We start from the raw sequence: 26811 nt of genomic DNA on the forward strand, positions 1-26811 counted from the left end.
GTAGTGCATGATAAACTGCTAAGTAAGCTTCAATCCTATGGTGTCAGAGGACTAGCGTTACAGTGGATTGATTCATATCTGAAGAATAGATCACAGTGTGTGGAAGTAAAAAGTATTAGTAGCAAGAATGAAAGCATATGTCATAGATCTATGTTTAGAAACAATAAATTTGGGGTACCACAAGGAAGTATCCTTGGACCACTTCTTTTCTTAGTATACATCAATGATCTTGTAGATAAAATTAATTACAAATGCGTCCTATTCGCTGATGACATATCCATTGTAGTTACAAATGATTTTTCGATGGGCATCAACCACCACGAGTCACAGGTGAATGAGACGGTAAATATTGTAGTTGAGTGGCTTGAACGTAACAACTTAAAGACTAACTTAGATAAAACCAATTTCATTAATTTTAATAATACTAATCAGCATTTAGACATACTTTATAATGGACATAAATTAAAAGAAAATGACATTACAACATTTTTAGGATTAATTGTTGACAGTAATTTAAATTGGAATGACCAGATAAATAATGTGTGTAATAAAATAAATAGATTTGTATATGTCCTTCGTAGATTAAGAAAAACTACAGATCACAAAACAGTTATGGCCGCCTACTATGGATATGTTGAATCTGTATTAAGATATGGCTTGATTCTTTGGGGCAATAGTGGTGACATCCAGAGAGCTTTTGTTGCCCAAAAAAGATGTATTCGTGCTATGTGTGGAGTTAGCCCGTTGGAAACTTGTAAACCTTTATTCTTTAAATTGGGTATACTACCTCTTGCATGTTTATTTAAATTGAAGAAGTGTCTAAATTTGTAAGAAAGCACAGAACACTATTTAAAACTGCTAGTGATTTATATCCACGGAACACAAGAAACGGTAGCCGACTTGTGGTGGACAAACAACAAAAAACAAGCCGATTTAGGAAGAATTGTACGGTGATGTGTGTAAACATTTACAATAAAATACCACAACAGCTCAAAGAAGTGCCCGATGGCCAATTTAATAAAAAAATGCGTGAGTGGCTTTTAGAACGCAGATTTCATAAATTAAATGATTTCTTGCTAAATTAATGTAAATTATAATTATTTGAATGTAATGTTAGAAAAAGATTATTTGGGTAAATAGTGTTATTTAATATTTTAGTAAAGTTCAATTGAAATTGTACATATGTAAATAATTGTGAATATTTTGCATGCTATAGATTATGGCTAATTAAGGAATGTGCATAAAAATATTGTAATAACACCTGTAAACCTACCCTTATTATAGCAAAATAAATTGATTGATTGATTGATTGATTTTAAAGACATTTGGACGCCAAAATAGGATCCCCACATGCCGCGGCAAACCGTGGCGCTGGTTTTCTGTGGGGACCTGACTTAAGGCCTGTGCACACCGGCTGCGTGTGCGTGACGTGCACGTGTGCGTGCGGCGTTATAGTATACAGATCCTTATGAGAGACGGCACACCGCTTGCGTGAAGTGTGCGTGTGCGGCTCCAACATTTTTGCGCACGCACACGTGTACGTCATGCACACGCAAGCCCGTCTGCACAGGCCTTTAATCTAAAGTTGATGGCGACACGTACGACTGTGTATTTGTGTGTTAAGGCAGAATGGTGAACCAGACTAAATTGGTTAGCTTGAGACAAGTGCTGGCACGAAGGGAATAACATCGGTGCATTCAGACTGTTCACTTTAATGTAGTTCAATGGAGACAAAAGCAGCGAAGGTAATGGCTGAACGTTGACGAACTTTACTGTTTTAAATCGAAAAGAGACCGATCTAAATCGTAATTGAAAATGAAATTGAAATCTTTTTAGACTCGGAAATGTCCGCCTTGTGCCCGATTCAGATTTAACTATCTCTGTGTCTTTAGGAATTTAAATAAAAGTAAACAAAATCTATCCTCAAATGGCTCCTTAAGCCAGTTGAGGGTAGATGAAAACATTATGGCTCCTCTACACGATGGGCCAGCGCCGGCCACTCCAAGGGACGCAGCCATGCGGTAGAATGCAATATCACTTGCTCCCTCTAACGCATAAATGCGTCCCTTGAAGTGGCCGGCGTTGGCCCACCGTGTAGAGGAGCCCTTACACGATCAAATAATGTAGGTTAAAGTGAGGTCGTTCAGTGACTGATCCAGGCGATTTTGTATTTGGTTGGTTAACCAATAAATGTTATAACTACCCGAAATTTTACAAATTGTTTACTTTTATTTCAATACCTAAAGATACAGAGTATAGTTACGGTTTTGATCTTATTTTGATACGCCCTTGATCATCACTCACGCTGATTAATGCATGCGAAGCGAAAGTGAAAGTCATGCCAGTGGGGAGACACTCCTGACTTCGGTCGAACTCGGCTCCGTTCGGCTCAGCATTGCTCCGAGCAATTATTAGGGTTGGCACCACTTGACTTCCTTTTGCGTGCACGACCACAGATAAGATAATGACTTGAATTTTGGCAACCCTAAATAGCCGAAAGGGATAGTCCCATATGTTAGAAACGGATAGCATGATTCGACCCTGAACCGCTGTCAAACTTCGGGTTTGTAGGAAGTGTGCTTTCTGTACGGTAGTACTATTATTTCTTCTGTGGTCGTGCATGAGATGCGGTAATCACCAAGACGATCGGAAATTTTTCGTTCGTATCAAAACCACTTCGAAACCGTAACAAATTATTAAATTATAGGATCCATAGTCTAATAAAACATGGTCTTCTCTTCCCAGAGTGACACAAGCCTACGTCACAATAACATGGCCGCTATATATAGCGCTATCGCATATTACCATATAGCGCTGTCGCATGATGACGTAGGCTTGTGTCAGTCACGTGACCACGAAAAGACGGGAAGAGAGTACCAGGCGGAGTATATTATTATACCATGATAGGATCAACCTCCAGAAGGGCTAAGATGGTCGGCTCTTTATCATTTGTCACCATGCCCGTCACGTTCTTACAAGTATGTCAGTGCGAAAGTGACGCATGACATGACAGGTGATAAAAACGCGTCCATGATACCGCTGCAGTTGAGCTATAGCTCGTTTTTTAGCATTAGAAAGAACTTGAAAGAAGGTAAGCGATCTTGACATGTCTTTTAATTGATAAACGCTTTTTAAAAATCAGTAACTATTAGGTACTTATGAAAGCAGAAAAATATAAATGATCGTATTAGATTCATAATTGTTACATATTTTCCGTAACTTATTTTTAAAATGTGTTTTTCAATTAAATGACACATCAAGATTGTTTACCCTATTTCTAATGCTAAAAAAAAACTAACTATATATGTCATCCACCTAACTTTCCTAATTACTAGCTCAATCTCGAATTCAAACTCCGAGCGCAACGAGTGTTGTCTAAAACACAAGTTGATAGTTTTACTGCGTGAGTTTAATAATAGCTTTATACCCGCAATAGCGCGATGCGGGAGTTCTTTAAAACAATTTATTTTTAATCTACGCCGGTATCTATTTAGCGGGAAACTTCCTGGAGGTATTTTTAATTAAAAACAGTACTTTTCTATTTTCAATGTTGCTTACGTAGTACGTTACAGATACTTTAAATACAGACCGGAAACACAGAAGAGGTTAAAAGTACAGAGGTAGCCCCTAGATTCATAAACAAAAAAGAAATTATATACTTGGTCAAGCAGGTCTTGTCAATAAAAAATGCGGCAAATTAAAAAAAAAAATGTATGCGCTAAGGGTTTCGTCCCATAGAAAATTTGAATTTCGCGCCTTTTTCTACTAACAAGATTTGCTTGACCAACTATGTATGTGTAACGATAGAGTCGGATCAAGCTAATTAGGCATGGCATTCGCAGTAACAAAGTGTGGAAACGTCATTTTATCAATGTCAATTTTCTATAGAAACTTGACGTTTATAGCGATACTGCCACACTTTGTGTCGGTGCAAAGTAGTCTATTGTTACTGGGATAGGAAATCAAATTCGGTTTAAAGATCTTTATTTCCCAAAAGAATAACAATAATTCACTTATTTGAGAAAAGAAAACAACATGCATAATTTTTTAGCTATGATACTTAATCTTAAAATTGACGTATATAATACCCTTTTTCTATTTTACCAGAACAAAAACCCCACTCACAAAAAAATAAATTATTGTCACGTTAAATATTGTCTGTGGCAACATTAATTATAATATCTAGTCTGTGGCCAAAATGGCGGCAATGTTTATGAATGGCAGTTCGCGGAATAGCCGGGCCCTTTTAGCCGAATTCTTTAATGGGTTCGGGGAGTTCACGGGTTATTTATTTTAATGGTTCTTTTAGTAGGTACCTACCTAAGTACTAATGGAAAAAAATTAAGAGTGAAAAAACTTTTATTAGGTAACTTGGTAAGGATAGAAATAATAGTCTGGCACAACAATACTGTCAGTAAATACGAATAAATTTGAAAAATTGTAGCGCGATGTGTCGATATCTATAGTTGGTCAAGCAGATCTTGTCAGTAGAATAAGGCGCGAAATTCAAATTTTCTATGGGACGATATCCCTTCGCGCCTACATTTTTCAAATTTGTCGCCTTTTTCTACTGTCAAGATCTGCTTGACCACAAGTATAATATAATTTTGAATTTTGCAAATTTCTAACCAAAAACTAGTTAACCAAAACAAATTCTCATTTTATACTTTTTTGACAATTGGCCAACGAGATTTGTTAATAATATTTATTTAAACCCTGACCAGTAAAGTTAATACCTGATCCGCCTATGATCACACGCCAATGGGGTTGGCCGGTGGAAGTTTTTAGCAGATGACCATCATAGCTTGCCCTGTCAATCCCTAGAATTGTGTCAATTTTTTTGTTTTTTTTAATACCCTGGATGCCAGCCCTTTAAGCAAAATCTCATACAAAAAGGGGCAAGCTATGATGGCGCCATCTATGCAAACCTTTGACAGTTGCCAACCCTATTAAGTGGCGGAATTTCACTGCAATGAATTTTTTCATACTATTCCGAACTGTCACCATATAAATGATAATAACACCGGCCTCTTGAATTGATCATAGGTATATTACTGGTCAGCAAAGAATATAATACTCACTAGCTGGTCAGGTTTTAGATCAAAATATGACTGTTTACATTGAATGGACAAATTCCATTACCATAAATAAAACACTTGAAACCGACCAGCAATTATATGGAGCAATAAATGTAATTAAAGCTAAAAGGTTTCCCAACATATAAATTCACACGAACTCGTAATAAATTTAGCCGTCTGGCGGAACTTATCAAAACCGCGAACGCGCCCAAAAATTAAAAAGTAAAATTAAAAAATATGCATCTAAATAATTGCTCTCGCTAAATCTCGTTTTCATATTCACCCTGCGCCCGTGTTGATTGCCTTTACAAACACAGCTACGTTTCCGAACTGAAATCCGAACTCCTTGTTTTATTTTACAGTTTTATTTCGCAATAATGAACTCTATGTCTTTATGAAAAGGCGTTTACAGGTGTAGTTTTATTTTTGGCTGCATCCAGCGATTTCTCGTGTTAGTGGGTAATGAGTCTTTTTCCTTGCTCAGTTCGCGAACGCACTGGGAATAGCGAGAGAAAAATACGCGGAAAAGTTTTCTTTGTCTATGGCATGCTTTGTACAGAACTTTTTTACGAAGGTATTTGTGTTTCCGAAGTGAGTACTAGACTAGTAGTACTACGGAAAAAAGTGTGACCGAAAGAGAAGTCCAACTAGAGGATTACATCTCATTTTGGTAAAGGGATAGTAATGACGTCCAAAACTGGAATAGATGTCATCATCAGCATCAAAGATAAAATGTTAAATAAATAAATCTGAACTGAGTTCCAAGTCGTTCTGTGGAACAAAGAGGTGATCTTTAAATAAAAAAAAAACAGACTGAAATCATTCGTGTTAATGAGAGCCAAATGAGAGCTAAGTGCAAGAAAGAGCATTCCTTTGTACTCATTCGGCTCACCGTTTGACCAAAAGTAAGCCTTATTGCGATGTTATAAGGTTTACCGATGGTCAATTGTTGTTCGTACACGTCCAAGAGTTGTGAATGAGTTAAATCGAGCCTGGAAAACGTTTGAAGTTGGTCTCATTGGTCGTGTTTCACGTATAAAGTCGCACACATGTGTGTGCTATGGAATGTTACGAAAATAATCACGCTGTAGGTATAAATGCACATACACTCATGGACAAATTCAGAGGAACGCAAAAAAAACTTTACGTGCAAGCACAAGTGATTTTGGTTCACGGTTTAATACGCAATCACATCGGCTAGATCGCCGACTGCAAAAGAGTATGATGCTGCTAGGCAACCGACATTATTTGAACGACTGAATGATTGCCCCATTAGAATAGAAATCTTCGTTAAAAAACTATTTACTCAGCAGTGGGATCTTCAAATAGGTGAGTCATTATAAAAAAAATGTTACTTAAAATTATCATTCGCTTGTCGCAGATCGGCGCAGCATGTCTTTTTCTTCCATAACTAACTCTCTCTCGCTCGTCATCTCATCATTCACTCGCGTTCGTTTCATTACTTTCATTATCATCTCTCACGCAATCCAGCATCCACCTTTTCCTCGGTTTTTCTCTCCCGTTACTTCCCTAAAAATATAAAACTTGAAAATACATAATATTGCGGCCAAGGGCGTCCGTCACGTCATAAACTGTCACATTATGCGGGAGGCAGTTTTCTACGAATAACCCGTAACATATGGTGATGTCATAAAAATAATGGCGGCAGAAATTTTCGGCTTTAACATATTTCAATCTTTGATGGCTATAGGAGAGAATTTCGGGTCCGTTTTGGTGGTTAAAGAAGTTTCGAGCCGACTTTATAGGCCCTACAAGAAATTGTAGAAAATTATTGAGGGCGCCACTTACTATGTACTTAACTGTCATATTTTTTGCGTAAAATGCTATATGGCAACAATTTAGAATGGAATTTTTCAATTGCATCTTTTTTCAGTTCCATTTTATTTAATTTCTACTATTTTATGTCGCACTATACAGACGTACCTAAGTGCATAATTTTATTGTTTTCCATCGTATTTTCTCGGAAACGTTCGTATTTGTCATGCTACTTCAGTCATTGTACCGAGACTGACTGAAATAGCAACACGTTCGTGCGTTTTCGTGAAAACACGATGGCAAATTTATGCACTTCATCTGTAGAGTCCGCTGTTGCAAATTATTGATATTTCCATGTCAATATTTTCATGATTAAAACGAGTAATATAATAGGTACCTAACCTGAAATAAATGTCATAGGTACACTAATAAAGAAAAGGTGAACAAGTCACAAATAAAAAAAAAACCGGCTAAGTGCGAGTCGGAATCGTGTTCTAAGGGTTCCGTACATTAAGTTCGACTCACGCTTGACTGCTCATTTCTAATAGGTTTTCCTGTCATCTATAGGTACCTAAAGAACTATTTTTGTGTATTTTTTCAAAATTTTAGACCCAGTAAGTTTCGGAGAAAAAAGGGGGGGGGAGGTCGGACAGACAGACAGAGAGACAGACAGACCCACGAGTGATCCTGTAAGGGTTCCGTTTTTTCCTTTTGAGGCACAGAACCCTAAAAATATTTAATAAAATAATTTGATTTGTTCCGTAGTTGAAAATAACAGCAGGTAATATATAATTCCAAATCTAACAACAATCTTTAGCCCCCTTTTAGAAAAGATGACGATTGTTGCAGCCTTATCTTGGTCTGCCTCTACCAGCGAGGTTGCACTGCAGCGAACGTAAAGGGGCCCACTGATTAACAGTCCGCCGGTCGGTATCGGCCTGTCAGTTGTTCATAACAGTCAAAATTTTGTTCTAACTGGCAGGCCGATACCGTCCGGCGGACTGTTAATCAGTGGGCCCCTTAACAAACAGCAAAGGTAGTTACATACAGACGGAGACCAGAATAAGGACAGTCACACACGAACTGGCAATAAAGACAGTTACACAGACTAGCAGTAAAGGACACAAACTGCAAGACAAAGCAAATTGTTTCTGGTCCCTAATTCGTTTTAGACTGGATCCGGAGGACGGTTAACTCTATTTACAGAGTTTTAACCATAGACTCCGCTGTACAGCGGGTTAAGAATACTGTGAGGAATACAGAGGTAAACTAGACGCTCGTTTTATTTACTTTAATCCTTTGAACATAATAAGAACGCGATATTATCACGTTCTCATACAAAGTGGCCGCGAGTCGTCTTGTATGCTCCGTCTAAAAGTGAGTGATCTGTGGATTTAAGTTAAACGTGTACTAATCGTTCTAGATTTACGTTGAAACTTAACTAATTTCAGAAGAGGCAGTATTACTAAGCGTCCCACCGCTGGGCAAAGGCCTCCCCACGTTTTACAAAATATTGTTTATTATCTATGTCATCGTGTTTTCAACGTGGGCAAGAAACAGATCATTAATCAATTCTAATTTATCGTATAGGTACTATAATTTTGTATGGCATCGTAGGCGTAAGTACAATAAACGTAAAATATGAGCTAGTTAAATATAGCCATCATTACACCCACTGAAACATTTTTTATATTGCCACTCTGTAGGATGATCATAAATCATCAATATGTGACGTAAACAACGTCAGATCATATCTGAATTTATAAGAATTAAGACACTGAAAATAGTACAGTCAGCAGCAGAAGTTGCTAAGCGGGCGAAGTGTTCAAATTACCTTGACACGCTCTTATTCTCTTCACAATAAAGTCGGGTCAAGAACATTTTGACCACCTAGCCCGCTTAGCAACTTCTGCTGCTGACTATAGAGGTATTTATAGAAAATCAACGACTTTAGGGACACGTTTTTGGATTAATAATTGTCTAAAAATATTTAAGGTCAATCACATCGTGTGGAATCCAGGAAAATGAGATAGAATTCAAATGTGCAGGTATGCGGTAGAATGAGATAGCAATATCACTTGCTCCCTCTAACGCATAAGTGCGTCCCTTGGAGTGGCCGGCGTTGGCCCATCGTTTAGAGGAACCATAAAATAAAAAATAAAATATTCTGTATCTATTGCAACTTTGAGCTCTTACATAAGTACATAACATTGGTTCCTGGCTCTCAAAGTAGGTTTCCATTTGTCTCAAGAGCCAGTTCCTTCCCAAATACACGCGTAGGTAATGTTACAATGTTAGACATTGTATGTTACAATTTCAATAATATTAAAATTAAAGAAAGACAAACATGTGAAACTATGATGTGTGTGTACGCGCGTGTGGGTGAGTATTCTGTGTCCGATTTAAGCGATACGATAAGTATGAAGCCCTCAATGTTTTAATTTTTAATGATTGTATGTTTACGATGACTACGAATACCTAGTTCAAAGTTCCACCATAGTTTCGCGAACTAAGACACTAAAAAGTAGTTTATAGTTCAACTTGACAATAACAATTATAACTAACTGGTTCTATTCTCATTGCTAGTATAATGTTCAATCGAGTCGACATTTTGAAAGTACCTAGTTCTTTACACTACCTACAAAATAAATTATAAACTTTTAGTATACCTATAACATCTATTTAACAGTTTATGATCACTGCAAATAATTTTCTTACAAGACCAGTGTATAGTGAGACATAGTAGAAATTAAATAAAATGGAAATCAAAAAAAATCCATACTAGAGTCTGTGCGGAAAGAGAAGAGTCGTGAAACAGATCGAATACATACTACGACTCTTCTTTTTCCGCAGACTCTAAACTGTTGCCATGTTCAAAAAGCATTTTACGTCAAAAATGTGACAGTTACGTATAATTCATTTTTTTAGCATTAGAAAGAACTTGCAAGAAGGTAAGCGATTTTGGCATGTCTTTTAATTGAAAAACGCTTAATAAAAATCAAAAACTATTACTTATGAAAGCAGAAGAATATAAATGATCGTATTAGATTCATAATTGTTACATATTTGCCGTAACTTATTTTTAAAATGTGTTTTTCAATTAAAAGACACATCAAGATTGTTTACCTTATTTCTAATGCTAAAAAAACGAACTATAGAAAGTGGCGCCCTCATTTAATTTCTACTATTTTACGTCGCACTGTACTGAAACACTGTTTTGCTCTACTGTTCGACTCGTCTATGGTTCCGAAGTCTATTATAACCACGCTGATCCCTATGCCCTTGTTGTGAATTAATTAAATTTGTTCGGCTCCGAACGACGATAAATTTGTTATATTAAGACCCCAAGTTATGGGTTTCTTGGGGATTACTAACTTGTTTTACGCGGCCCAATTAAATGTAGCTATTTATTCATTATTGCCTATATTTAGATACAAGAATACATATACAGTGTATTTCCCACTGGCTTTAAATACAGGGTTCGAATTCGCTAAACTGAGCTAATTTTATATTATGGCACCAAACCCGAAATCGGGAAAATATTGACAGTTTCATTCATTATGGCTGATATATCGATATCTGAATGAATCTGAACTTGACTGTACACATCCTACATTTCATAGAACAATAAATAACGAAAATATCCGGAAGAATACCTAGAAATTGCGAAAAACTTACTCGTATTCCAACTATTCCGAGCAAGCCAGGTAAATGCGGAAAATTCGTCGTATTTTAAAACAAAGTAAGTATAAGTCTCAGACTTACAACCATCTTAATTTAAGACCTTAAGCTACTGACTTGAACAGTGCAATCCAGAAAAGGATTCCACTATAAAGTTGTGGCATCGTAAAGAAAATCAACCACAGGAATAAGAATAACACAGCAATCTTTCCATCTTAAAAGTCATATTTGTAGCAATACAAAATCAACTTTACTCCAAGCAAATAAACACGAAATTCAAACACTCGTTTTATCATAATAAGAGCTTGCTAAAGCTATCCATCGATTACACTCTCCCCGTAAACAAGAATTACGATAGCATCGCTACACATTTATTTAGCGATCCAACGATCCATATCATCCACTTGATATCTCTCTATCCTTTAAAAACGTGACTTGGATAACGAACACTGGATTATATTCGTGAAAACGATTCTCTGAAGAGGGTAAAAACATGTGAATAACGTTGCGAAAATACGGAGAAAGAAAATGAGTGATATGTTTTTCGCTATTAGGCGGTTTTTATCAATTGCTGCCTATTTTTCGTCTTGATGTTTGGCAGGCCTTATTTGCAAATGATGGATTAAAACCTGTCATAAAGTATAAATACGTTCATAAATAATAAATAGAATGGCTTAGAATGTGTTTTTTTACGAAGAACGTTTGGTAGGTATGTACCTAAATAAGATGTGATGTTTTTGAAGTAATTTTAGGCTGACTCAGTTAAGCTTCAATTTTAATAATAATTAAGGTCCACCCAGCATACTTTCAAGCTACAAAGCGATTAGTTATAACACTTATGACCAAGTATGGCTTAATTCTTTATGCATCAGGTATACATGGTGGTCAAAAATTAAGTGCATTGCCGTTGCCAGGGAGGTTTTGGGATTATACTGAGCAACTACTATGGGACCAATCCAGAAATCGCGAAAAAAAATGAGGCTGTTTCATACATTTTGGTTGGTCCATTTTCTATGAGACGGTAATTTAGTACCCACCGTGTAAAGGGTTACCAGATACAGATTTTGCATTTCCTGACAAAATTCCTAAATTCCCTCCAGGGCATTCAAAAAATTCCTGTCATTTTCGTGTTCCGTCCCCATTCCTGACAAAAGGCCAAAATTCCTGACATGTCAGGAAAATTCCTGTCATCTGGTAATCCTAAGTCCGTGTACATATTTTATATGAGTGTAATTGTGCAAAGTACCTACAATAATACTGTACTTGACACGTTTGTATCATTACCTCTTTAATACGAATTTTTTATTTCGTTTACCCACGTAACTCGAAACCTGGGTGACATCGTCAATTCGTCACTGCGTGACGAAACCCCTTCTTTAAAAAAAATAGATAAAAAAAGCTCTAAAACTAAGACGAAAATTCGTTAACACGAAATTTTTAGCATTGAGTACCCTTGAGATACATTGGTATCGAGGCTTGACTGTAGTATGACTACGGAGCCCAAGCAATCAATACCAAAGACATAGGTATTCCTAGCATACCTATAGGTTGCTCTGAAAAGTCTCTCACGAAACCTAAGCCTACAAAGCAGTCTGGAGATTGAGGGCGTCGTCAGAATTTAATCGGTCTAGATAAGACGGCTTTTTACATCGCTTTCTGGAGCCTTTTTGCCCTTTTTGTGCCAGTTTATTATTTTTTTACTGTAGCAGTTTTAGCCCTCTGTATGGGTTGGTATTCACTACGTATTTGTATTTTTATTTTTAACCGACTTCCATTTCATAGAAGGAGGAGGTTCTGTATTCGGTTGTGGCTTTTTTTTTTCTATATACGTTCACCGATTACTCCGACATCCGTAGTCCGATTTGAGTAATTCTTTTTTTGATCGAAAGGAGCTACCTCCGAGTTGGTCCCATTTTAATTTGGTTCTGTTCTGATGATGGGATCCATGAGGAATTGAGGGAACTCCTCAATTTTTAAAGGCACATGCATGGTGATTTGAGTGTTTTCTTAAGCAACTCCAGCATTTTCTCCCGAAAACCACCACTTTGATGAAGTAGACCTGATGATGATGATTGTTTTGATGATAATGATGATGATTTTTTAAATGTAGTACGTTCACCGATTACTCCGACATCCGTAGTCCGATTTGAGTAATTCTTTTTTTGATCGAAAGGAGCTACCTCCGAGTTGGTCCCATTTTAATTTGGTTCTGTTCTGATGATGGGATCCATGAGGAATTGAGGGAACTCCTCAATTTTTAAAGGCACATGCATGGTGATTTGAGTGTTTTCTTAAGCAACTCGAGCATTTTCTCCCGAAAACCACCACTTTGATGAAGTAGACCTGATGATGATGATTGTTTTGATGATAATGATGATGATTTTTTAAATGTAGTACGTTCACCGATTACTCCGACATCCGTTGTCCGATTTGAGTAATTCTTTTTTTGTTTGAAAGGAACTACCTCCGAGTTGGTCCCATTTTAATTTAGTTCTGTTCTGATGATGGGATCCATGAGGAATTGAGGGAACTCCTCAATTTTTAAAGGCACATGCATGGTGATTTGGGTGTTTTCTTAAGCAACTCGAGCATTTTCTCCCGAAAACCACCACTTTGATGAAGTAGACCTGATGATGATGATTGTTTTGATGATAATAATGATGATTTTTTAAATGTAGTATGTTCAGCGATTACTCCGGCACCTGTGATCCGAATTGAGTAATTCTTTTTTTGTTTGGAAGGAGTTGCCTCCTAGGTGTTTTCGTATTATTTTTGGTTCTGGTCTGATGATGGAATCCATGAGGAACTGAGGGAACTCCTCAGTTTTTAAAGGCACGTGTAAAGTGATTTCGGTGTTTTCTAAAGTAACTCAAGCATTTGCTTCCGAACACCGCCAATTTGATGTAGTGCAAGTGTAGCCGTACCACGAGTTTGACATTGACATATTCGCTAAGTTAGCGACGCTAACGTCTTCGTAACTAACTTTTTATGCATCTCGCTCGCACTAATATGCCAATACGAGCGAGATGCAAAGAAAGTAAGTTACACACACGCTAGCGAATAAATCAATGTCAAACTCTTGGAAAGCTGGTAAGGCTACTGATCGGGGGTTAGGGTTAGGAGTTAAGGGGTCGGGGATAAAGGGGTCGGGTAATGGTGGTTGTAGGGCTGCTGGTTCAGGGCCGAGGGGTACATGGATCAGGAGTTGATACGCTGTGAGGTAGAGTGATCGGGGGGGTTGAGAGATTGGGTCAGTGGCGGGGCGGAGGATGGATTTAGTGTAGTGACAGGAATTGTAATTTCCCAGACGGACTCGAGAAAATTCCTGATTACATATTTATTAAAGTAGATACACGAATTTAGTGTTAATCATGATGTTTTTCATTCATGCGTCGCGCTCTTAACAATGCGTTAAAACTAAAAATGGAAAAATAAAAACTTTTTACAAAAAAAAGAAAACCGACTTCAAAAAGGATGAAATAAAATATTATCCATTTTAAATCTATGCGTTACCAACTGATATGTTTGAAGTCGGTGCCAAGCCAAGTAGTAACAATACCCGTCAAATATAATCAGCCTTATGACTATAAATCCCATTAGAACTGTATTAATAACTATTATAAATGTGTAAGTAATTCTGTCTGCCTCTTTGTCACCTTTTCATGGCTATACAACTGAACCGCTTCAGGTGACATTTGGCAAGAAAGTAAATTCCTTGAATTGTTTTTTATTATGAAACGTAGTTCTCTGAATAAGGGACGGGAAATAACTTCAGTCCCAATCTCACGCTTGCGTGCCGACTAACATGGTACGGACTGTGCTAAGAAGGTTTGATCGTGTGTTCTGAGGTGTGTTCTTAGGTACATTCGACGTCAAAGATATGGTTACACTTTTGCACCTTACTCCTTTGTAATAAGACGAAAAGTGTAAACATATTTTTAACGTCAACTGTACCTACAGAAAGTACGTTAATTGTCGTCGTGTAAGGCAAACCAACGTACATCCTTATCGATTCGCACCAAAATCATGGTATGCTTCCAAAGTTGGCTTGGCACCGACTTCAAACATATCAGTTGGTAACGCATAGACTTAAAATGGATAATATTTTATTTCATCCTTTTTGAAGTCGGTTTTCTTTTTTTTGTAAAAAGTTTTTATACTAAATTAATCTTTAAGTTCGGAACATTCTAAGTGCTGTCATTTGGTGTATTTTTAATACTTTATAAAACTCATTTTGTTTGAGAAAAATGAGACATCATCATTAGAGGATACTTCACTTATTACTTATTCTATTGTTTAAGATTTATTATTTAATAATGGCAGTCTCGTTAAGGCAAATAAATAAGTCTTACAATTTCAGTAAACGAATTTACTGCAAACGAGCTCCATAAATAAATTACGTATACAGTTCTTTCGTTTTCAATCTAAATTCAGCGTATTTCTGTTTGCATAATGTTAAAGAGTTGACTGGAAACTCGAATTTTATTTTAGCGAAATGTAAGATAAAATGTGACGTTCCACGGGTAAAGGTACATGGCGGTTGGCGCTTACGCTGGGGCTACGCGACGTAAGCCGCCATGGAACGTCACAAATTTAGTATATAATACGGATTATATTACGTTAAGGTACAGTTCGGATTCAGACGACACCAGTATACTTACATTGCGACAATACTGCGGAATACATTGCTGACGCAAATGTCAAAAATCCGGGCAGCGACAACGATTTTGACATTTGCGGCAGTGATGCATTCGGCAGAAATGTCGCGCTGCATTACTGCTGCAGTTGACTGCATTAATAACGTCAAACAGGTCGTTTTATAAAAAAAAGACGTTTCTGACGCTGTCGACTGCAGCAGTATTACAGCGCGATATACTGCCGCAAATTTCAAAATCGATGTTGTTGTCCGGATTTTTGTCATTTGCCGCAGTAATGCAGTCGACAGTAATGTCGTCGGCACTGTAATGCTGGCATGGTCTGAATCCGAACGGCACCTTAAAATTAATTTAAAATAAATCCATGGGATTTAATGCGAAAATATGATTTGATAGCATTAAGATGTTTGAAGAGTAAATTGGGATTTGAAGAAAATTAATGAATGTTTACGAGTACTGCTTTTATTTGCTGTACGTGCCTAACATTTTTATAAAGGTATGTAATTGAGGATCAGACTGGTAGATTAAATGAATTAAGTAGGTAATATCTGGGAGACCGAGCTTTAATCGGAAAACAGATATAGGCACAGAATAAATAATAGTACTAGGTACAGAAGACTCACTCTCTAACAAAACGCGTCTGTCACGATCAGCACAGATATGGCCGCTAGGTGACAGCGCCACGCGCGGCTTATGGCAAACCCCAAAATTGGGGTCGAACGGATGTAATTTTAGCTACCTGTAGCAAAGCGACGAAATCGCGGAGTGAGCCACGCCTGATATATTAGGTAAAAACTCAAAAAATGCGCGCTTTCCCAAAGATAAGACCTACATCGATTTTTCGCCCCCGAAAATCCCCATATAGTAAACATCGAAATCGTTAGAGTCGTTTCCGAGATCCTCGAAATATATGGGTATATAAATAAATAAAAAATATACAAGAATTGCTCGTTTAAAGGTAGGTGTAAGAGTTAGAGTTGAGGTGAATGATTATAAACACAGCCACACAGAATATTACCAAAGACATATATGTAACTTCGTATAAGATGAATAAAGTCTAAGAAAAAAACGTGCCTCGGAAATCAAGAAAACATCATTCTCGGATAGATGGCGCATACACCTTTAGCCTATTCTCGGCTGGATGGCGTGACGACACCGTTTCATATTTAACAATTTTATAACACATAGATATCAGTGAATGAACATCATCATCATCATCATCATCTCAGCCATAAGACGTCCACTGCTGAACATAGGCCTCCCCCTTGGACCTCCATTCGTACCGGTTGGAAGCCACCCGCATCCAGCGTCTTCCGGCGGCTTTAACAAGGTCGTCCGTCCATCTTGTGGGTGGACGTCCTACGCTGCGTTTGCTAGTCCGTGGTCTCCACTCGAGCACTTTTCGACCCCATCGGCCATCTTCTCTGCGCGCAATGTGGCCTGCCCATTGCCACTTCAGCTTGCTAATCCGGTGAGCTATGTCGGTGACTTTAGTTCGTCTACGGATCTCCTCATTTCTGATTCGATCACGCAGAGAAACTCCGAGCATAGCCCTCTCCATAGCTCGTTGAGCGACTTTGAATTTTGAGATGAGGCCGATAGTGAAAGACCACGTTTCATGAACATGAACATGGTGAACATGATGAATGAACATGGGTCTACATAAATGATATAAAAATAATAAAATCATTTATCCATATATATTCATTTTTTTGATAATTTTATACGTGTTTATTTTGAGTTATAGTCGTGTGTCGATAGATGGCAGTAAATTTACAGTGACTACAACATTTACTATGACAGGACCCCTCTATACTATCTATTCTTTTTGGTATTACTAATCGCAAAAAGAGTATCGAATGAATGAATGTGAAAAAATACCTTAAAAACTTTTTGGTCCGTCTTGCAGTAGGCGGTTCAACTTGCTATCGGTACGAAAAAAAGAATACTAATTTCGAAGTCGTCAAAGGGCTTATAACGACCACAAAAATGCATGTTTGGTTAATTTAAACGCTATAAAACTAGGATTTCAAGAGTAATCCGGTACCGTAACCATGACAACGAGTGAGAAGAGTTCATCATCATCATCATCTCAGCCATAAGACGTCCACTGCTGAACATAGGCCTCCCCCTTACGTCCACTGCTGAACATAGAGAGAAGAATAGTGAGAAGAGTTGATTCACCCAATCTCATTGGCCTGCAGTATATTTTAGGGGCATGATAAAGCTAGTAGCGCCCTCTCTTGGGCCAATTTAAAACGGTCCCGTAACAAATGACGGGTCCGTACGCAATCTAACAAATTGTCTCCTGGCCTCCCGTTCACCAAACGTTGTGCTCATATATGCTCGTTCCTAGTGTAACTTGACTTTATTTTTAGGGTTCCGTACCCGAAGGGTAAAAACGGGACCCTATTACTAAGACTCCACTGTCCGTCTGTCTGTCGCCAGGCTATTTGTCATGAACCGTGATATATACGCGATATTTAACCCCTTACCGCATACGAAGCCATATATGGCGGATATGATATTTAACTCTATTGACAGCTATTAAAGTTCAAATTTCAACAAATGTTTTTTATTACATGCAGTAAGGGGATAAACAGTTGAAATTTTCACAGATGATGTATTTCTATTGCAGCTATAACAAATACTAAAAAGTACGGAACCCTCGGTGGGCGAGTCCGACTCGCACTTGTCCGGTTTTTATGATATAGGAGGCCAACGCGCAGACGAATCACATGGTAAGCTATCACCGTCGTCCATGGACACCTACAACTAGGGTTGCCAGATGGTCGGGATTTGGCGGGATTATCCCGATTTTTAGTATGTGTTCCCGATTCCCGACAAAGTGAAAACTGTCCCGAAAAACAGCTTCACGTTATATAACAATAATTTCAAGTTCCGAACTGTCGTTGAGCGAGCGCGCGGGGCGCGCGTGGCGAGGACTATGTGCTGAGGGGTGAGAGGTTTCAGAATTTCCCCGACTTAAGTCCCAAAATCCCGATTTTTTTTTTCCCGATTATCGCGCCTTTCGATCTGGCAACCCTACCTACAACATGAGATTGGTTGCAAGTACGTTGCCGGCATTTATGAAGGAAGTACGCTTTTTGCTTTGATGATCGTATAGAGCCGGAAACACCTTTCTGGAGAAACGCATAGGTACCTATATAGTTTGTCAAAAGACTGTCTCATTTCAATCATAGACAGAGAAAATCATATTATCTTTGTCATAGTACTAGCACCCAAAAGAAAATTATAAGTCTAGTTTTCGTGGTTCTTACTGACTGACAAATTGGTTTGACCAACTATAGTTGAGGATCAGCTCTGCTCGTTGAGTTTACTATATCGTGCGCAGTGTTGCCAACTTGGCATAAATGATGCCAGATCTGGCATATTTTCACTCGCTTTGGCACCGAAATTTTCCATTTAGCATTTGGCATATTTTTTAGCATAATTTAGTCTTAGCCAAGTTTGCACCAACTTGGCAGCAACAATATGCGCCATCGCCTTATGTGGTTCATATTTTTATATGAATTTTGACTTTCGTGGACGCGGATGAACGTCGACGGCCTATATAAAGTTGGTCAAGCAGATTTTGTCAGTAGAAAAAGGTGGCAAAATTTAATAATGTATGTGTTTTACGTGTCTAATTTCAAGTGACATTTTAGCATTTTTTTTAGCATATTTCACAAATCTTTGGCATAATTTTGGCATAATCTAATAGACATTAGTCTAGCATTTTTTCAAAACCCGAGTTGGCAACACTGATCGTGCGTATTACTATAGTTCGTTCGCGATAAGAATGCAGTAAAATCATCATTATCCACCGGCTTAGCGATGTCCGTAACCAATCAAATCGTTCCTAATTAGATTACGTAATTAGAAAGTAGGCCTTTAAGCGGTCACTGTGAACTTGACTTTCGAATTAGGAACGATTTGATCGGTTACGAGCATCGCTAAAGCAGGCCACTGACGAGCCTTCCAAATGGATGTCTTTACAATGGATTCATCCAAATGGACGGCATCCTAATATTAAACATTGTACGTTTTTGACATTCACGGACTGATTTTGGGTTGCAGCCACGCTATTTGGACTGTTGGAAGGCTCGTCGGTGGCCACATTAAGCCGGCGAAAAATTACCATTTTAATTTACTGCATTTTTAACGCGAACGAACTATATTGTAATGCTCAAAATGTAACGCAATTTCAGCTTAAAGGATGACTCACGACCGGGCCGAGGCATCCGACATGCCTCGGCCCGGTCAGCCCGGTCTACCCGGCTCCGACATTTTCTATAACGGCACATAGGAAAAGGTGTGCCACACCTCCGATCTCTGAAGGCGCACAGACCTCTTCTTCTTAATAAACTGTCGGTGCAACAATCATCTGTCAAGGCGGCCAATGATGATGATCGGTGAGCACGTGGTGCTTTCCATAGTAAACGGAGCTCCAGAAGCTCCGGCCCGGTCTACTGTCAGTCCTTTACACCAAAATGTGAACAAACCAGTTGGTCACAATTAAATTGGACGGCCAAAGGAACTGATCGGATATCTTCGTGAATAGCTCACTGCTTCTATCTCCAGGCTTATGAAGGCGCGTTTTTGCTGAGCGTAAAGCGATATTTTATTCTTAGCGTGCGACCTCGATTAGTTTGACTTTAGCGATTTAAAAGGTTTTGTTCACTTCTGTGTGATGTGAACTGAAAAATAGGTATCGAATGAACCCAAGAATATACACTACCTAAGTAAGTATATATTTTTTAGACACGATGGATTTGAGTTAGGTGCTACCCCTTTAGTTTAGTAAGTAGGTATCTAAAAAGTTATAAGTCTCAATTATTGTCAACACTATGTTTTAGTCTGTACCCCTTTCACCAGGCGTGGCTCACTTCGCTATTTCGTCGCTTTGCTACAGGTAGCTAAAAGTACATCCGTTCGACCCGTATTTTGGGGTTTGCCAAAAGCCGCGCGTGGCGCTGTCGCCACCTAGCGGCCATATCTGTGCTGATCGAGACAGACGCGTTTTGTTAGAGAGTGAGTGTTCTGTACCTAGTACTATTATATTTTATTCTGTAATTTCACTGGTGCCTTCAGTAGGTACAGGAGAGTACAAATGTTTGGAAATAAGCGCATGTCGACAGCAAGGGGAATTTTATCACCTAGAGACGAAAGTAGTAGAATAGGTAGTAGGTACCTACCAGTGGCGGCGCGTCAAACATATCCATAGACAAGCCGGAGCTAATTTGGTTTACATGATGTTTCCTTTACAATTCTGCTCAAACGTCCAAAAACAGGCAAGCCGGTGGGAGTGAACTTTTATGGACGCGCCGCCACTGGTAGGTACATCTGTAATATTATTTCCTCACTCTAATAATTAAGGTAAATGTATCAAGAGTTATACTCAGAGTTCAATGCTCTCATTGACCTGCAAAAACAAAGGCTGATGAGTGTTCCGCCGCAGACGAGGAAAAATCTGGAATACCCGTCATTCACACTACACAGAATGTAGGTAATAATGCGGACAATAGCTATACCTACATATATCTATATAGGGTGTGGCCTGTAACACGAGCAAATAATTAAAACATAGATTGTACTCCTCAAACGGTGACACTTTTGTTCAACAACTTTTAAAAATTATGAAGTATTTAGACTCCCTATTTTTCATACATAATAAATATTATCTTCAATGGACGACATTGCCACGCCATATCATTGTGTTTGACGTTGCTTGTCACGCCTTTAAACATAACAAAATTCGCAATATATTGCGTCTTAGAATAAACTTTAAAGTGTATTAAAAATCAAACCACAAGTTATTTTTAAAAGTCGCTGAACAAAAGTTGGTCAGTATGAGGAGTACAGCCTACAATTTAATTTTTTGCTCATATTACAGGCCACACCCGGTATAGGGTCAACGTCCCAATGTGTGACATCCTAAAGGTACCGTTCGGATTCCGACTACACCAGCCTTGGTGGATACAACCAATTTATTCTTTGTTGTAGTTTCCCTCTTTTATTGTATGTATTTTGTAATTTCTGTGTCTGACGTACGTGTTGTCACTCGTTTGGTTTTAGTTTAGATGTAGATTAGTTTTAAGTCAGGTACCCACTGAAAATCAGCGTCATGGCTTGCCGTGGCATACGGCTCGATTCTGAAAATGTATTAGATCTCTACTAGACCTCAACAAGTTATGATATGGATAATTTAAAGATATTTGTAAGATAGATATGTCAAATTTGACGTTTCCGCGATTCTGGAGGTCCTCTTGAACGATTTCGACAAGATAGATATGTCAAATTTGACGTTTCCGCGATTCTGGAGGTCCTCTTGAACGATTTCGACAAGTTATGACTTAGATATCCAAGTCACATCTAGTCGATACCTAATGTATAGTAAGAATCAAACGATCTGACCTAGTGTACTCAAAGACTCTCAAAAATACAATACCATTGAGTGGTAAACCACAAATTAGGATAATCACCTCGTAGTAAAAGCAGATTATAACCGCCTTGAAATGTTAGTATAGATTAACGACTCTATTTCTTTAAACGATAGACTACAAAATACACTAACTAAATAATGGCTAACCTAACTTTTTTTGCATTTAACAACCATCGACACTCAAAAAGAATGCACTCAGTAGAAAAACAGCTATGAGATACCATAAAATTTCATTATATTATCGACTCTATAGTCTTATCATAAGGATAAAAATGCTTTGAAGGTAAGAATAACACTTCACACGTTTTGCATTTAGAGATAACAGATGTGCCGCCAGGGTCGTACTCTCATTGTTGCAATTGATAAGCACGTGGTTTATCTGTCTATGTCGACATGTTATTTAGTGGTAATTTTTTCTGACCTATACGTAACTACAATTGTAATAAAAGAGCGAGCGAGACACCAATAAAAAAAAATTACCTGGCCTGTTATCAAATTGTGGGACACATGATATTATTGTAGTTTTAAATCTTAGTGTCTAACTGGCTTTCGCTCGTTCAGTACATGTGTTCTTATTCAATTCCTACTGATCTTTTACACAACTTAGCTAAGTTTTACCGGACATTCTCTGCTTTCGATTGGATTTTGTACCTTGTGATTTTAACGACCCTGGCTACGTTTTACTGGACTTTGTACCTTGTGATTTTGACGACCCTGGCTACGTTTTACTGGACTTGATAATAATTATGTGGCGACCGTGGGTCAATGCGAGTGCAAGTGAACATAAGTCATATGTTCACTTAGACATTGGTGCTCAACGAACTGTTTTAGCAGTTCATAAAAAAATTCTTGCTGAAAACGGACCATATGGTGCAATCAAGCGCACAGCAGAATTGACAGAATACAGTGAGAGTACCGTCAAGAGAGTAGTTGCCCGGAAAGAACCTAGGAAGCCGAAAGTGAATAAATCTAAATTCACAAAGATCGATAGCTTCACTAAAGACTTCATTGACAGAGTAATAAGTGATTTTTATTCTAAAAACATGTCACCCACTACAATGATGATATATGAAGAACTAACTAAAGATGGTGCAAGCTTTCCATATTCACAATCATATTTGTGCAAAGCGCTGAAGCATTTGGGATATCGTTATTCTACTTTAAACAAAAGACAAATTTTAATGGACTCTCCAAGACTGCTAAACCTACGCGACCAATATTTACAAGAAATATTGAGATTTCGTGACTTGGGAAAGTTTATCGTCTTTTTAGATGAAACGTGGTACGACACCCATGACGTCGCAAACAAAGGCTGGACCAAAGAAGACAGTAATTGTACGTTAGACGCGCCGGCATCAAGAGGCAAAAGAATAATTATTCTACATGCTGGATCAGAAGATGGCTGGGTGGACGGTGCTTTACTACTCTCGGCAAAAAACATGGCCAATTGTAGTGCCGACTACCATGAAGACATGACCGCCGCTTTATTTGAAAGGTGGTTTGAGAACCAGTTGCTGCCAAATATTCCTGCCGGGAGTGTCATTGTGATGGACAATGCGCCATATCACTCCCGGCAAAAGGAGTTAGTGCCTTGCACTAATACTAAGAAAGGTGATATTCAAAAATTTTTAAAAAAGCATCAAATTGATTACCCGGATAAGGCAACGAAAAAAATGTTGCTAAATATTGTAAAAAGCAAGACATTCAAAAAAAGTTATCACGTGGATGAAAAAGCTAAAGAAAGGGGTTGCGAAGTGTTAAGATTACCCCCTTACTACTGTACACTAAATCCCATAGAGTTGATGTGGAGTGACGTGAAAGCAAATATAAGAAAGAAAAATACAGAACCGAAATTTAGTGAAGGGGTATTAAATCTTATCCGAAATGTGATAAACGCGACCAACTCCCATTAGAGGAAATGTTGTAGGCATGTTGTCAATTTAGAAAAAAAAATGAAACGCAATTATAGTCACCCTCCATTAATTATAAACGTGACTGAAGAGTCTGATGAAACCGAACCCGAATCTTAAACAGATATTTAGATTATAATTATATTAGAGATTATATATTATTGTAATAAGAATATGTAGATTTTGCATGTGATTTTTTATATAGGTATAGGTACACATAACATCTCATTATTTATACTATTTTGTGGTTCTAGTCGCATGTTAAATATTTTGTAGTTTTAAGATTATAGACATATTTTTGTATAACAATCTGTTGATTTTGGATACATGGTATTATTTTTTATATATACACTTATGTAACTTTTTTTGGCTATAGTAGTATGTAAAATATTTTGCAGATTGAAGATTTATATATATTTGTATAAGAATTTGTTGATTTTCGTTAAATTTGATTATTTTTGTTAACTAATATGTATAATGAATATACTTTTTATCTTTAGTTTTAAGATTATAGGCATATTTTTGTAAATGTATCTGTTGATTTTGATTAAATGTGATTATTTTTTTAGCTAATATGTATAATAATTATACATTTTTATCTGTCTACATATTTTATTTAACACCGCAATACGTCCCTGTCGTGGCTAAGGTGCATGTGTCTTTCCAAAAGATTGAATATGATGTTATCTTTTTAGACCATTTTAACCCCTTTCAACAAGAAATAAGGTTTAAAATTCAATATACATGCAATATACTTCTAACTTATTTTGTAAGTAAATTGGTTGGCGCCTACGAGAACAAAAGCAGATAATAGGATTGTAATAGAACAATGCCATTGTTAGTACAGGTAAGTGAACAAGATCAGTTCAAAAAATTTTAACAATAAATCTAGTTGATCTCTATATCGTTTCTAGATCTTGTGATTATCTCGTTTCCCGAATACGCGTGATTATGCTGAGTGGAGATCCTGTTTAGCATCTAAGTAGTTTGTGTAATTTGTATTGAGTGTTATTCTATACCCAGATGTATATATTTCTTCAAAATTAAATAAATTTCTTCTTCTTCTTCAATGTATGGACTGACGAATATCTGACATGGCTATTTTGACGTTACGTAAACATTGACGTGCTCCTCCCCCGCAAAAATCGGCAGACTGTTTTGTTCAGAAAATTACAGACAAGTCTCCATTTGGCTATATCCTCCAAGACACCAGTATTACTGCAGCAGTATTGCAGCGCGACATTTCCGACAGCATTAATGCCCTTAAATAAATGCCTCACCAGGATTAGAACACTGGACCCCCTGCTTCGTAGGCCGGTCACTAACGACTAGGCCAGAAGCCCGTATAGTACAGATGTAGTGTAAATTGTTTTCCATCGTAGTTTCTCGGAAACGTTCGTATTTGTCATGCTAGTTCAGTCAGTTGTTTTTGTACCGAAACTGACTGAAATAGCAAGACACGTTCGTAAGTTTCCGAGAACGCACGATGGAAAATAATTATGCACTACATGTAATAGGAGGTTAAGTAAAACGTGGAAAATGCATATATAGTCACGTCTTTCAGTGCAAATGAGGCTGCCCTACATCCAACCGCCAATTAGGCACTGTAGTGTGTTGATAGGCCCTGGTGACATTGCTGTCGCTACGGTGTATGCTAGTCTGGAAAGTATCTACCTATGTGGCTTAGTTACCTAAAAATAAATGATAATATTGTCAGGCGAGGCTCCGCGATTTCGTCGCTTTGCTACAGGTAGCTAAAAGTACATCCGTTCCACCCCAATTTTGGGGAAAGCCATAAGCCGCGCGCCACCTAGCGGCCATATCTGTGCTGATCTGATGAACAGACGCGTTTTGTTAGAGAGTGAGTCTTCTGTACCTAGTACTATTATTTATTCTGTGATATTGTGATTATGACATCCTAATATTTTCGTGAAGCTAAACTTAAAAATTGTAAGTGCATTCAAAATGTATACGTAATACTTAGAACATTTCCCACTTCATTTTGCAAAGCTCATTACCCACTTAGATACATGGCATACCAAAAATAAACGGGTATCTTGCTTGTTTCGTTCCAGAAAGTGCAGAAAGTGGAATGAGTGACCACCTGACATATTTCCTTTGCGCTACGACATTTTTTTTTCTCTAAAATAGAAAAAAAAAACACAAAATACGTTAGGCCAGAGTACCTATCGTTACACTGGTTTATCCGAAATTTAGACTCACCTGCTCGTTTGACCAATGGGAACACCCAGGACTAGATCAGCTTTGCACAAAGCTAAACGACCACTTTGCTAAATACCAGTATAAGCCAGACCTCTGGTCACTTGCCATTGTGACTAACTGAGGGTTCAAACTATACTGGAGATGGAGCAGAATGTTTTGTTAATAGATACCAGGAGATGTGGTTTCATTACCTGAGGCTCCGCAGAATGTGCATAATTCTGTTGTATTTGAAAAGCGACTTTATGTACGTTTGGATAGGGTCCAGATTTGAATGAGTATAAGTTGACAGGAGGCTTGGGTCGGTTGATTTGTGCTTAGATGTATCATAGGTTTATAATGATTCAATATCCTTCTGCCTTTGCGTTATATCGGTTAGAGTTGGTAAGAACCAGAGGGCCTACCGTGAACCTCGCTCGACGTGTCACCTCCTTGTCACACTTACGTACGAATTTACAAGTGCGAGAGAGTGGCAACACGTCAACGTGGTTCGCGGTACGTCTTCCGAGTCTACAGGTAACATAGTGTAATTTTTCCACAGTACCTATTGGATGACGCTAAATAGAATTGAAGTGTGTAAAAGGGAAGCCATCACGTATATGAAATTTTCATGGGTGCGAAAGTGACAGCTCTCAGGAAAAGATGACTTACCTCAATAAATGTGTCGGAGACGAACCTCTGCACCAGCGAGGTCTTCCCGCATTGCGTGTCTCCCACCAAGACCACTTTGATCTCCTCTTCGGTGGGAGACCCGGGGCCTCCCTCGGGCTTCTTGCCAGACCACATTGTCACTGTAAACAAGAAAATACATTTGTGTATTTGGTGATATTAATGGTACTTATGGCTTAAGTCATACTCTGATAAGCTTAATATATTTATTTAGTCTGATTATTTAGTCTGATCAGTAATACCGGGTGTGGCCTGTAACATGAGCAAATAATTAAAACATAGATTGTACTCCTCAAATGGTGACACTTTTGTTCTACAACTTTTAAAAATTATGAATTATTTAAAATCCCTACTTTTCATACAAAATAAATATTATC

At 37.9% G+C, this 26811-nt stretch overlaps 2 protein-coding genes and 2 long non-coding RNA genes across 5 annotated transcripts in view; 2 read left to right on the forward strand and 2 right to left on the reverse strand.

Moving 5' to 3' along the window:
• The window catches only part of LOC134673004 (uncharacterized), a 503466-nt gene that overhangs the window by 186261 nt on the left and 290394 nt on the right, over positions 1–26811 (forward strand). The window lies entirely within an intron of this gene.
• Positions 1–26811, reverse strand: part of LOC134672975 (uncharacterized) — a 234413-nt gene that overhangs the window by 64107 nt on the left and 143495 nt on the right. For both annotated transcript variants that reach the window (XM_063530934.1, XM_063530933.1), the window contains exon 2: positions 26417–26556. In XM_063530934.1, coding sequence (XP_063387004.1) covers positions 26417–26551 — 135 coding nt within the window. In that variant the 5' untranslated portion in view covers positions 26552–26556. The remainder of the gene's footprint in view (positions 1–26416; positions 26557–26811) is intronic.
• Positions 1–26811, reverse strand: part of LOC134673006 (uncharacterized) — a 92728-nt gene that overhangs the window by 64107 nt on the left and 1810 nt on the right. The window lies entirely within an intron of this gene.
• Positions 21587–24419, forward strand: LOC134672680 (uncharacterized). Its single transcript, XM_063530633.1, has 2 exons — positions 21587–23389; positions 24115–24419. Exons 1-2 carry the CDS (start codon positions 22382–22384, stop codon positions 24163–24165), a joined length of 1059 nt encoding a protein of 352 aa, XP_063386703.1. The 5' UTR covers positions 21587–22381; the 3' UTR covers positions 24166–24419.

This window comes from Cydia fagiglandana, chromosome 17 (genome assembly GCF_963556715.1).
Source record: "Cydia fagiglandana chromosome 17, ilCydFagi1.1, whole genome shotgun sequence".
Classification (NCBI taxonomy): domain Eukaryota; kingdom Metazoa; phylum Arthropoda; class Insecta; order Lepidoptera; family Tortricidae; genus Cydia; species Cydia fagiglandana.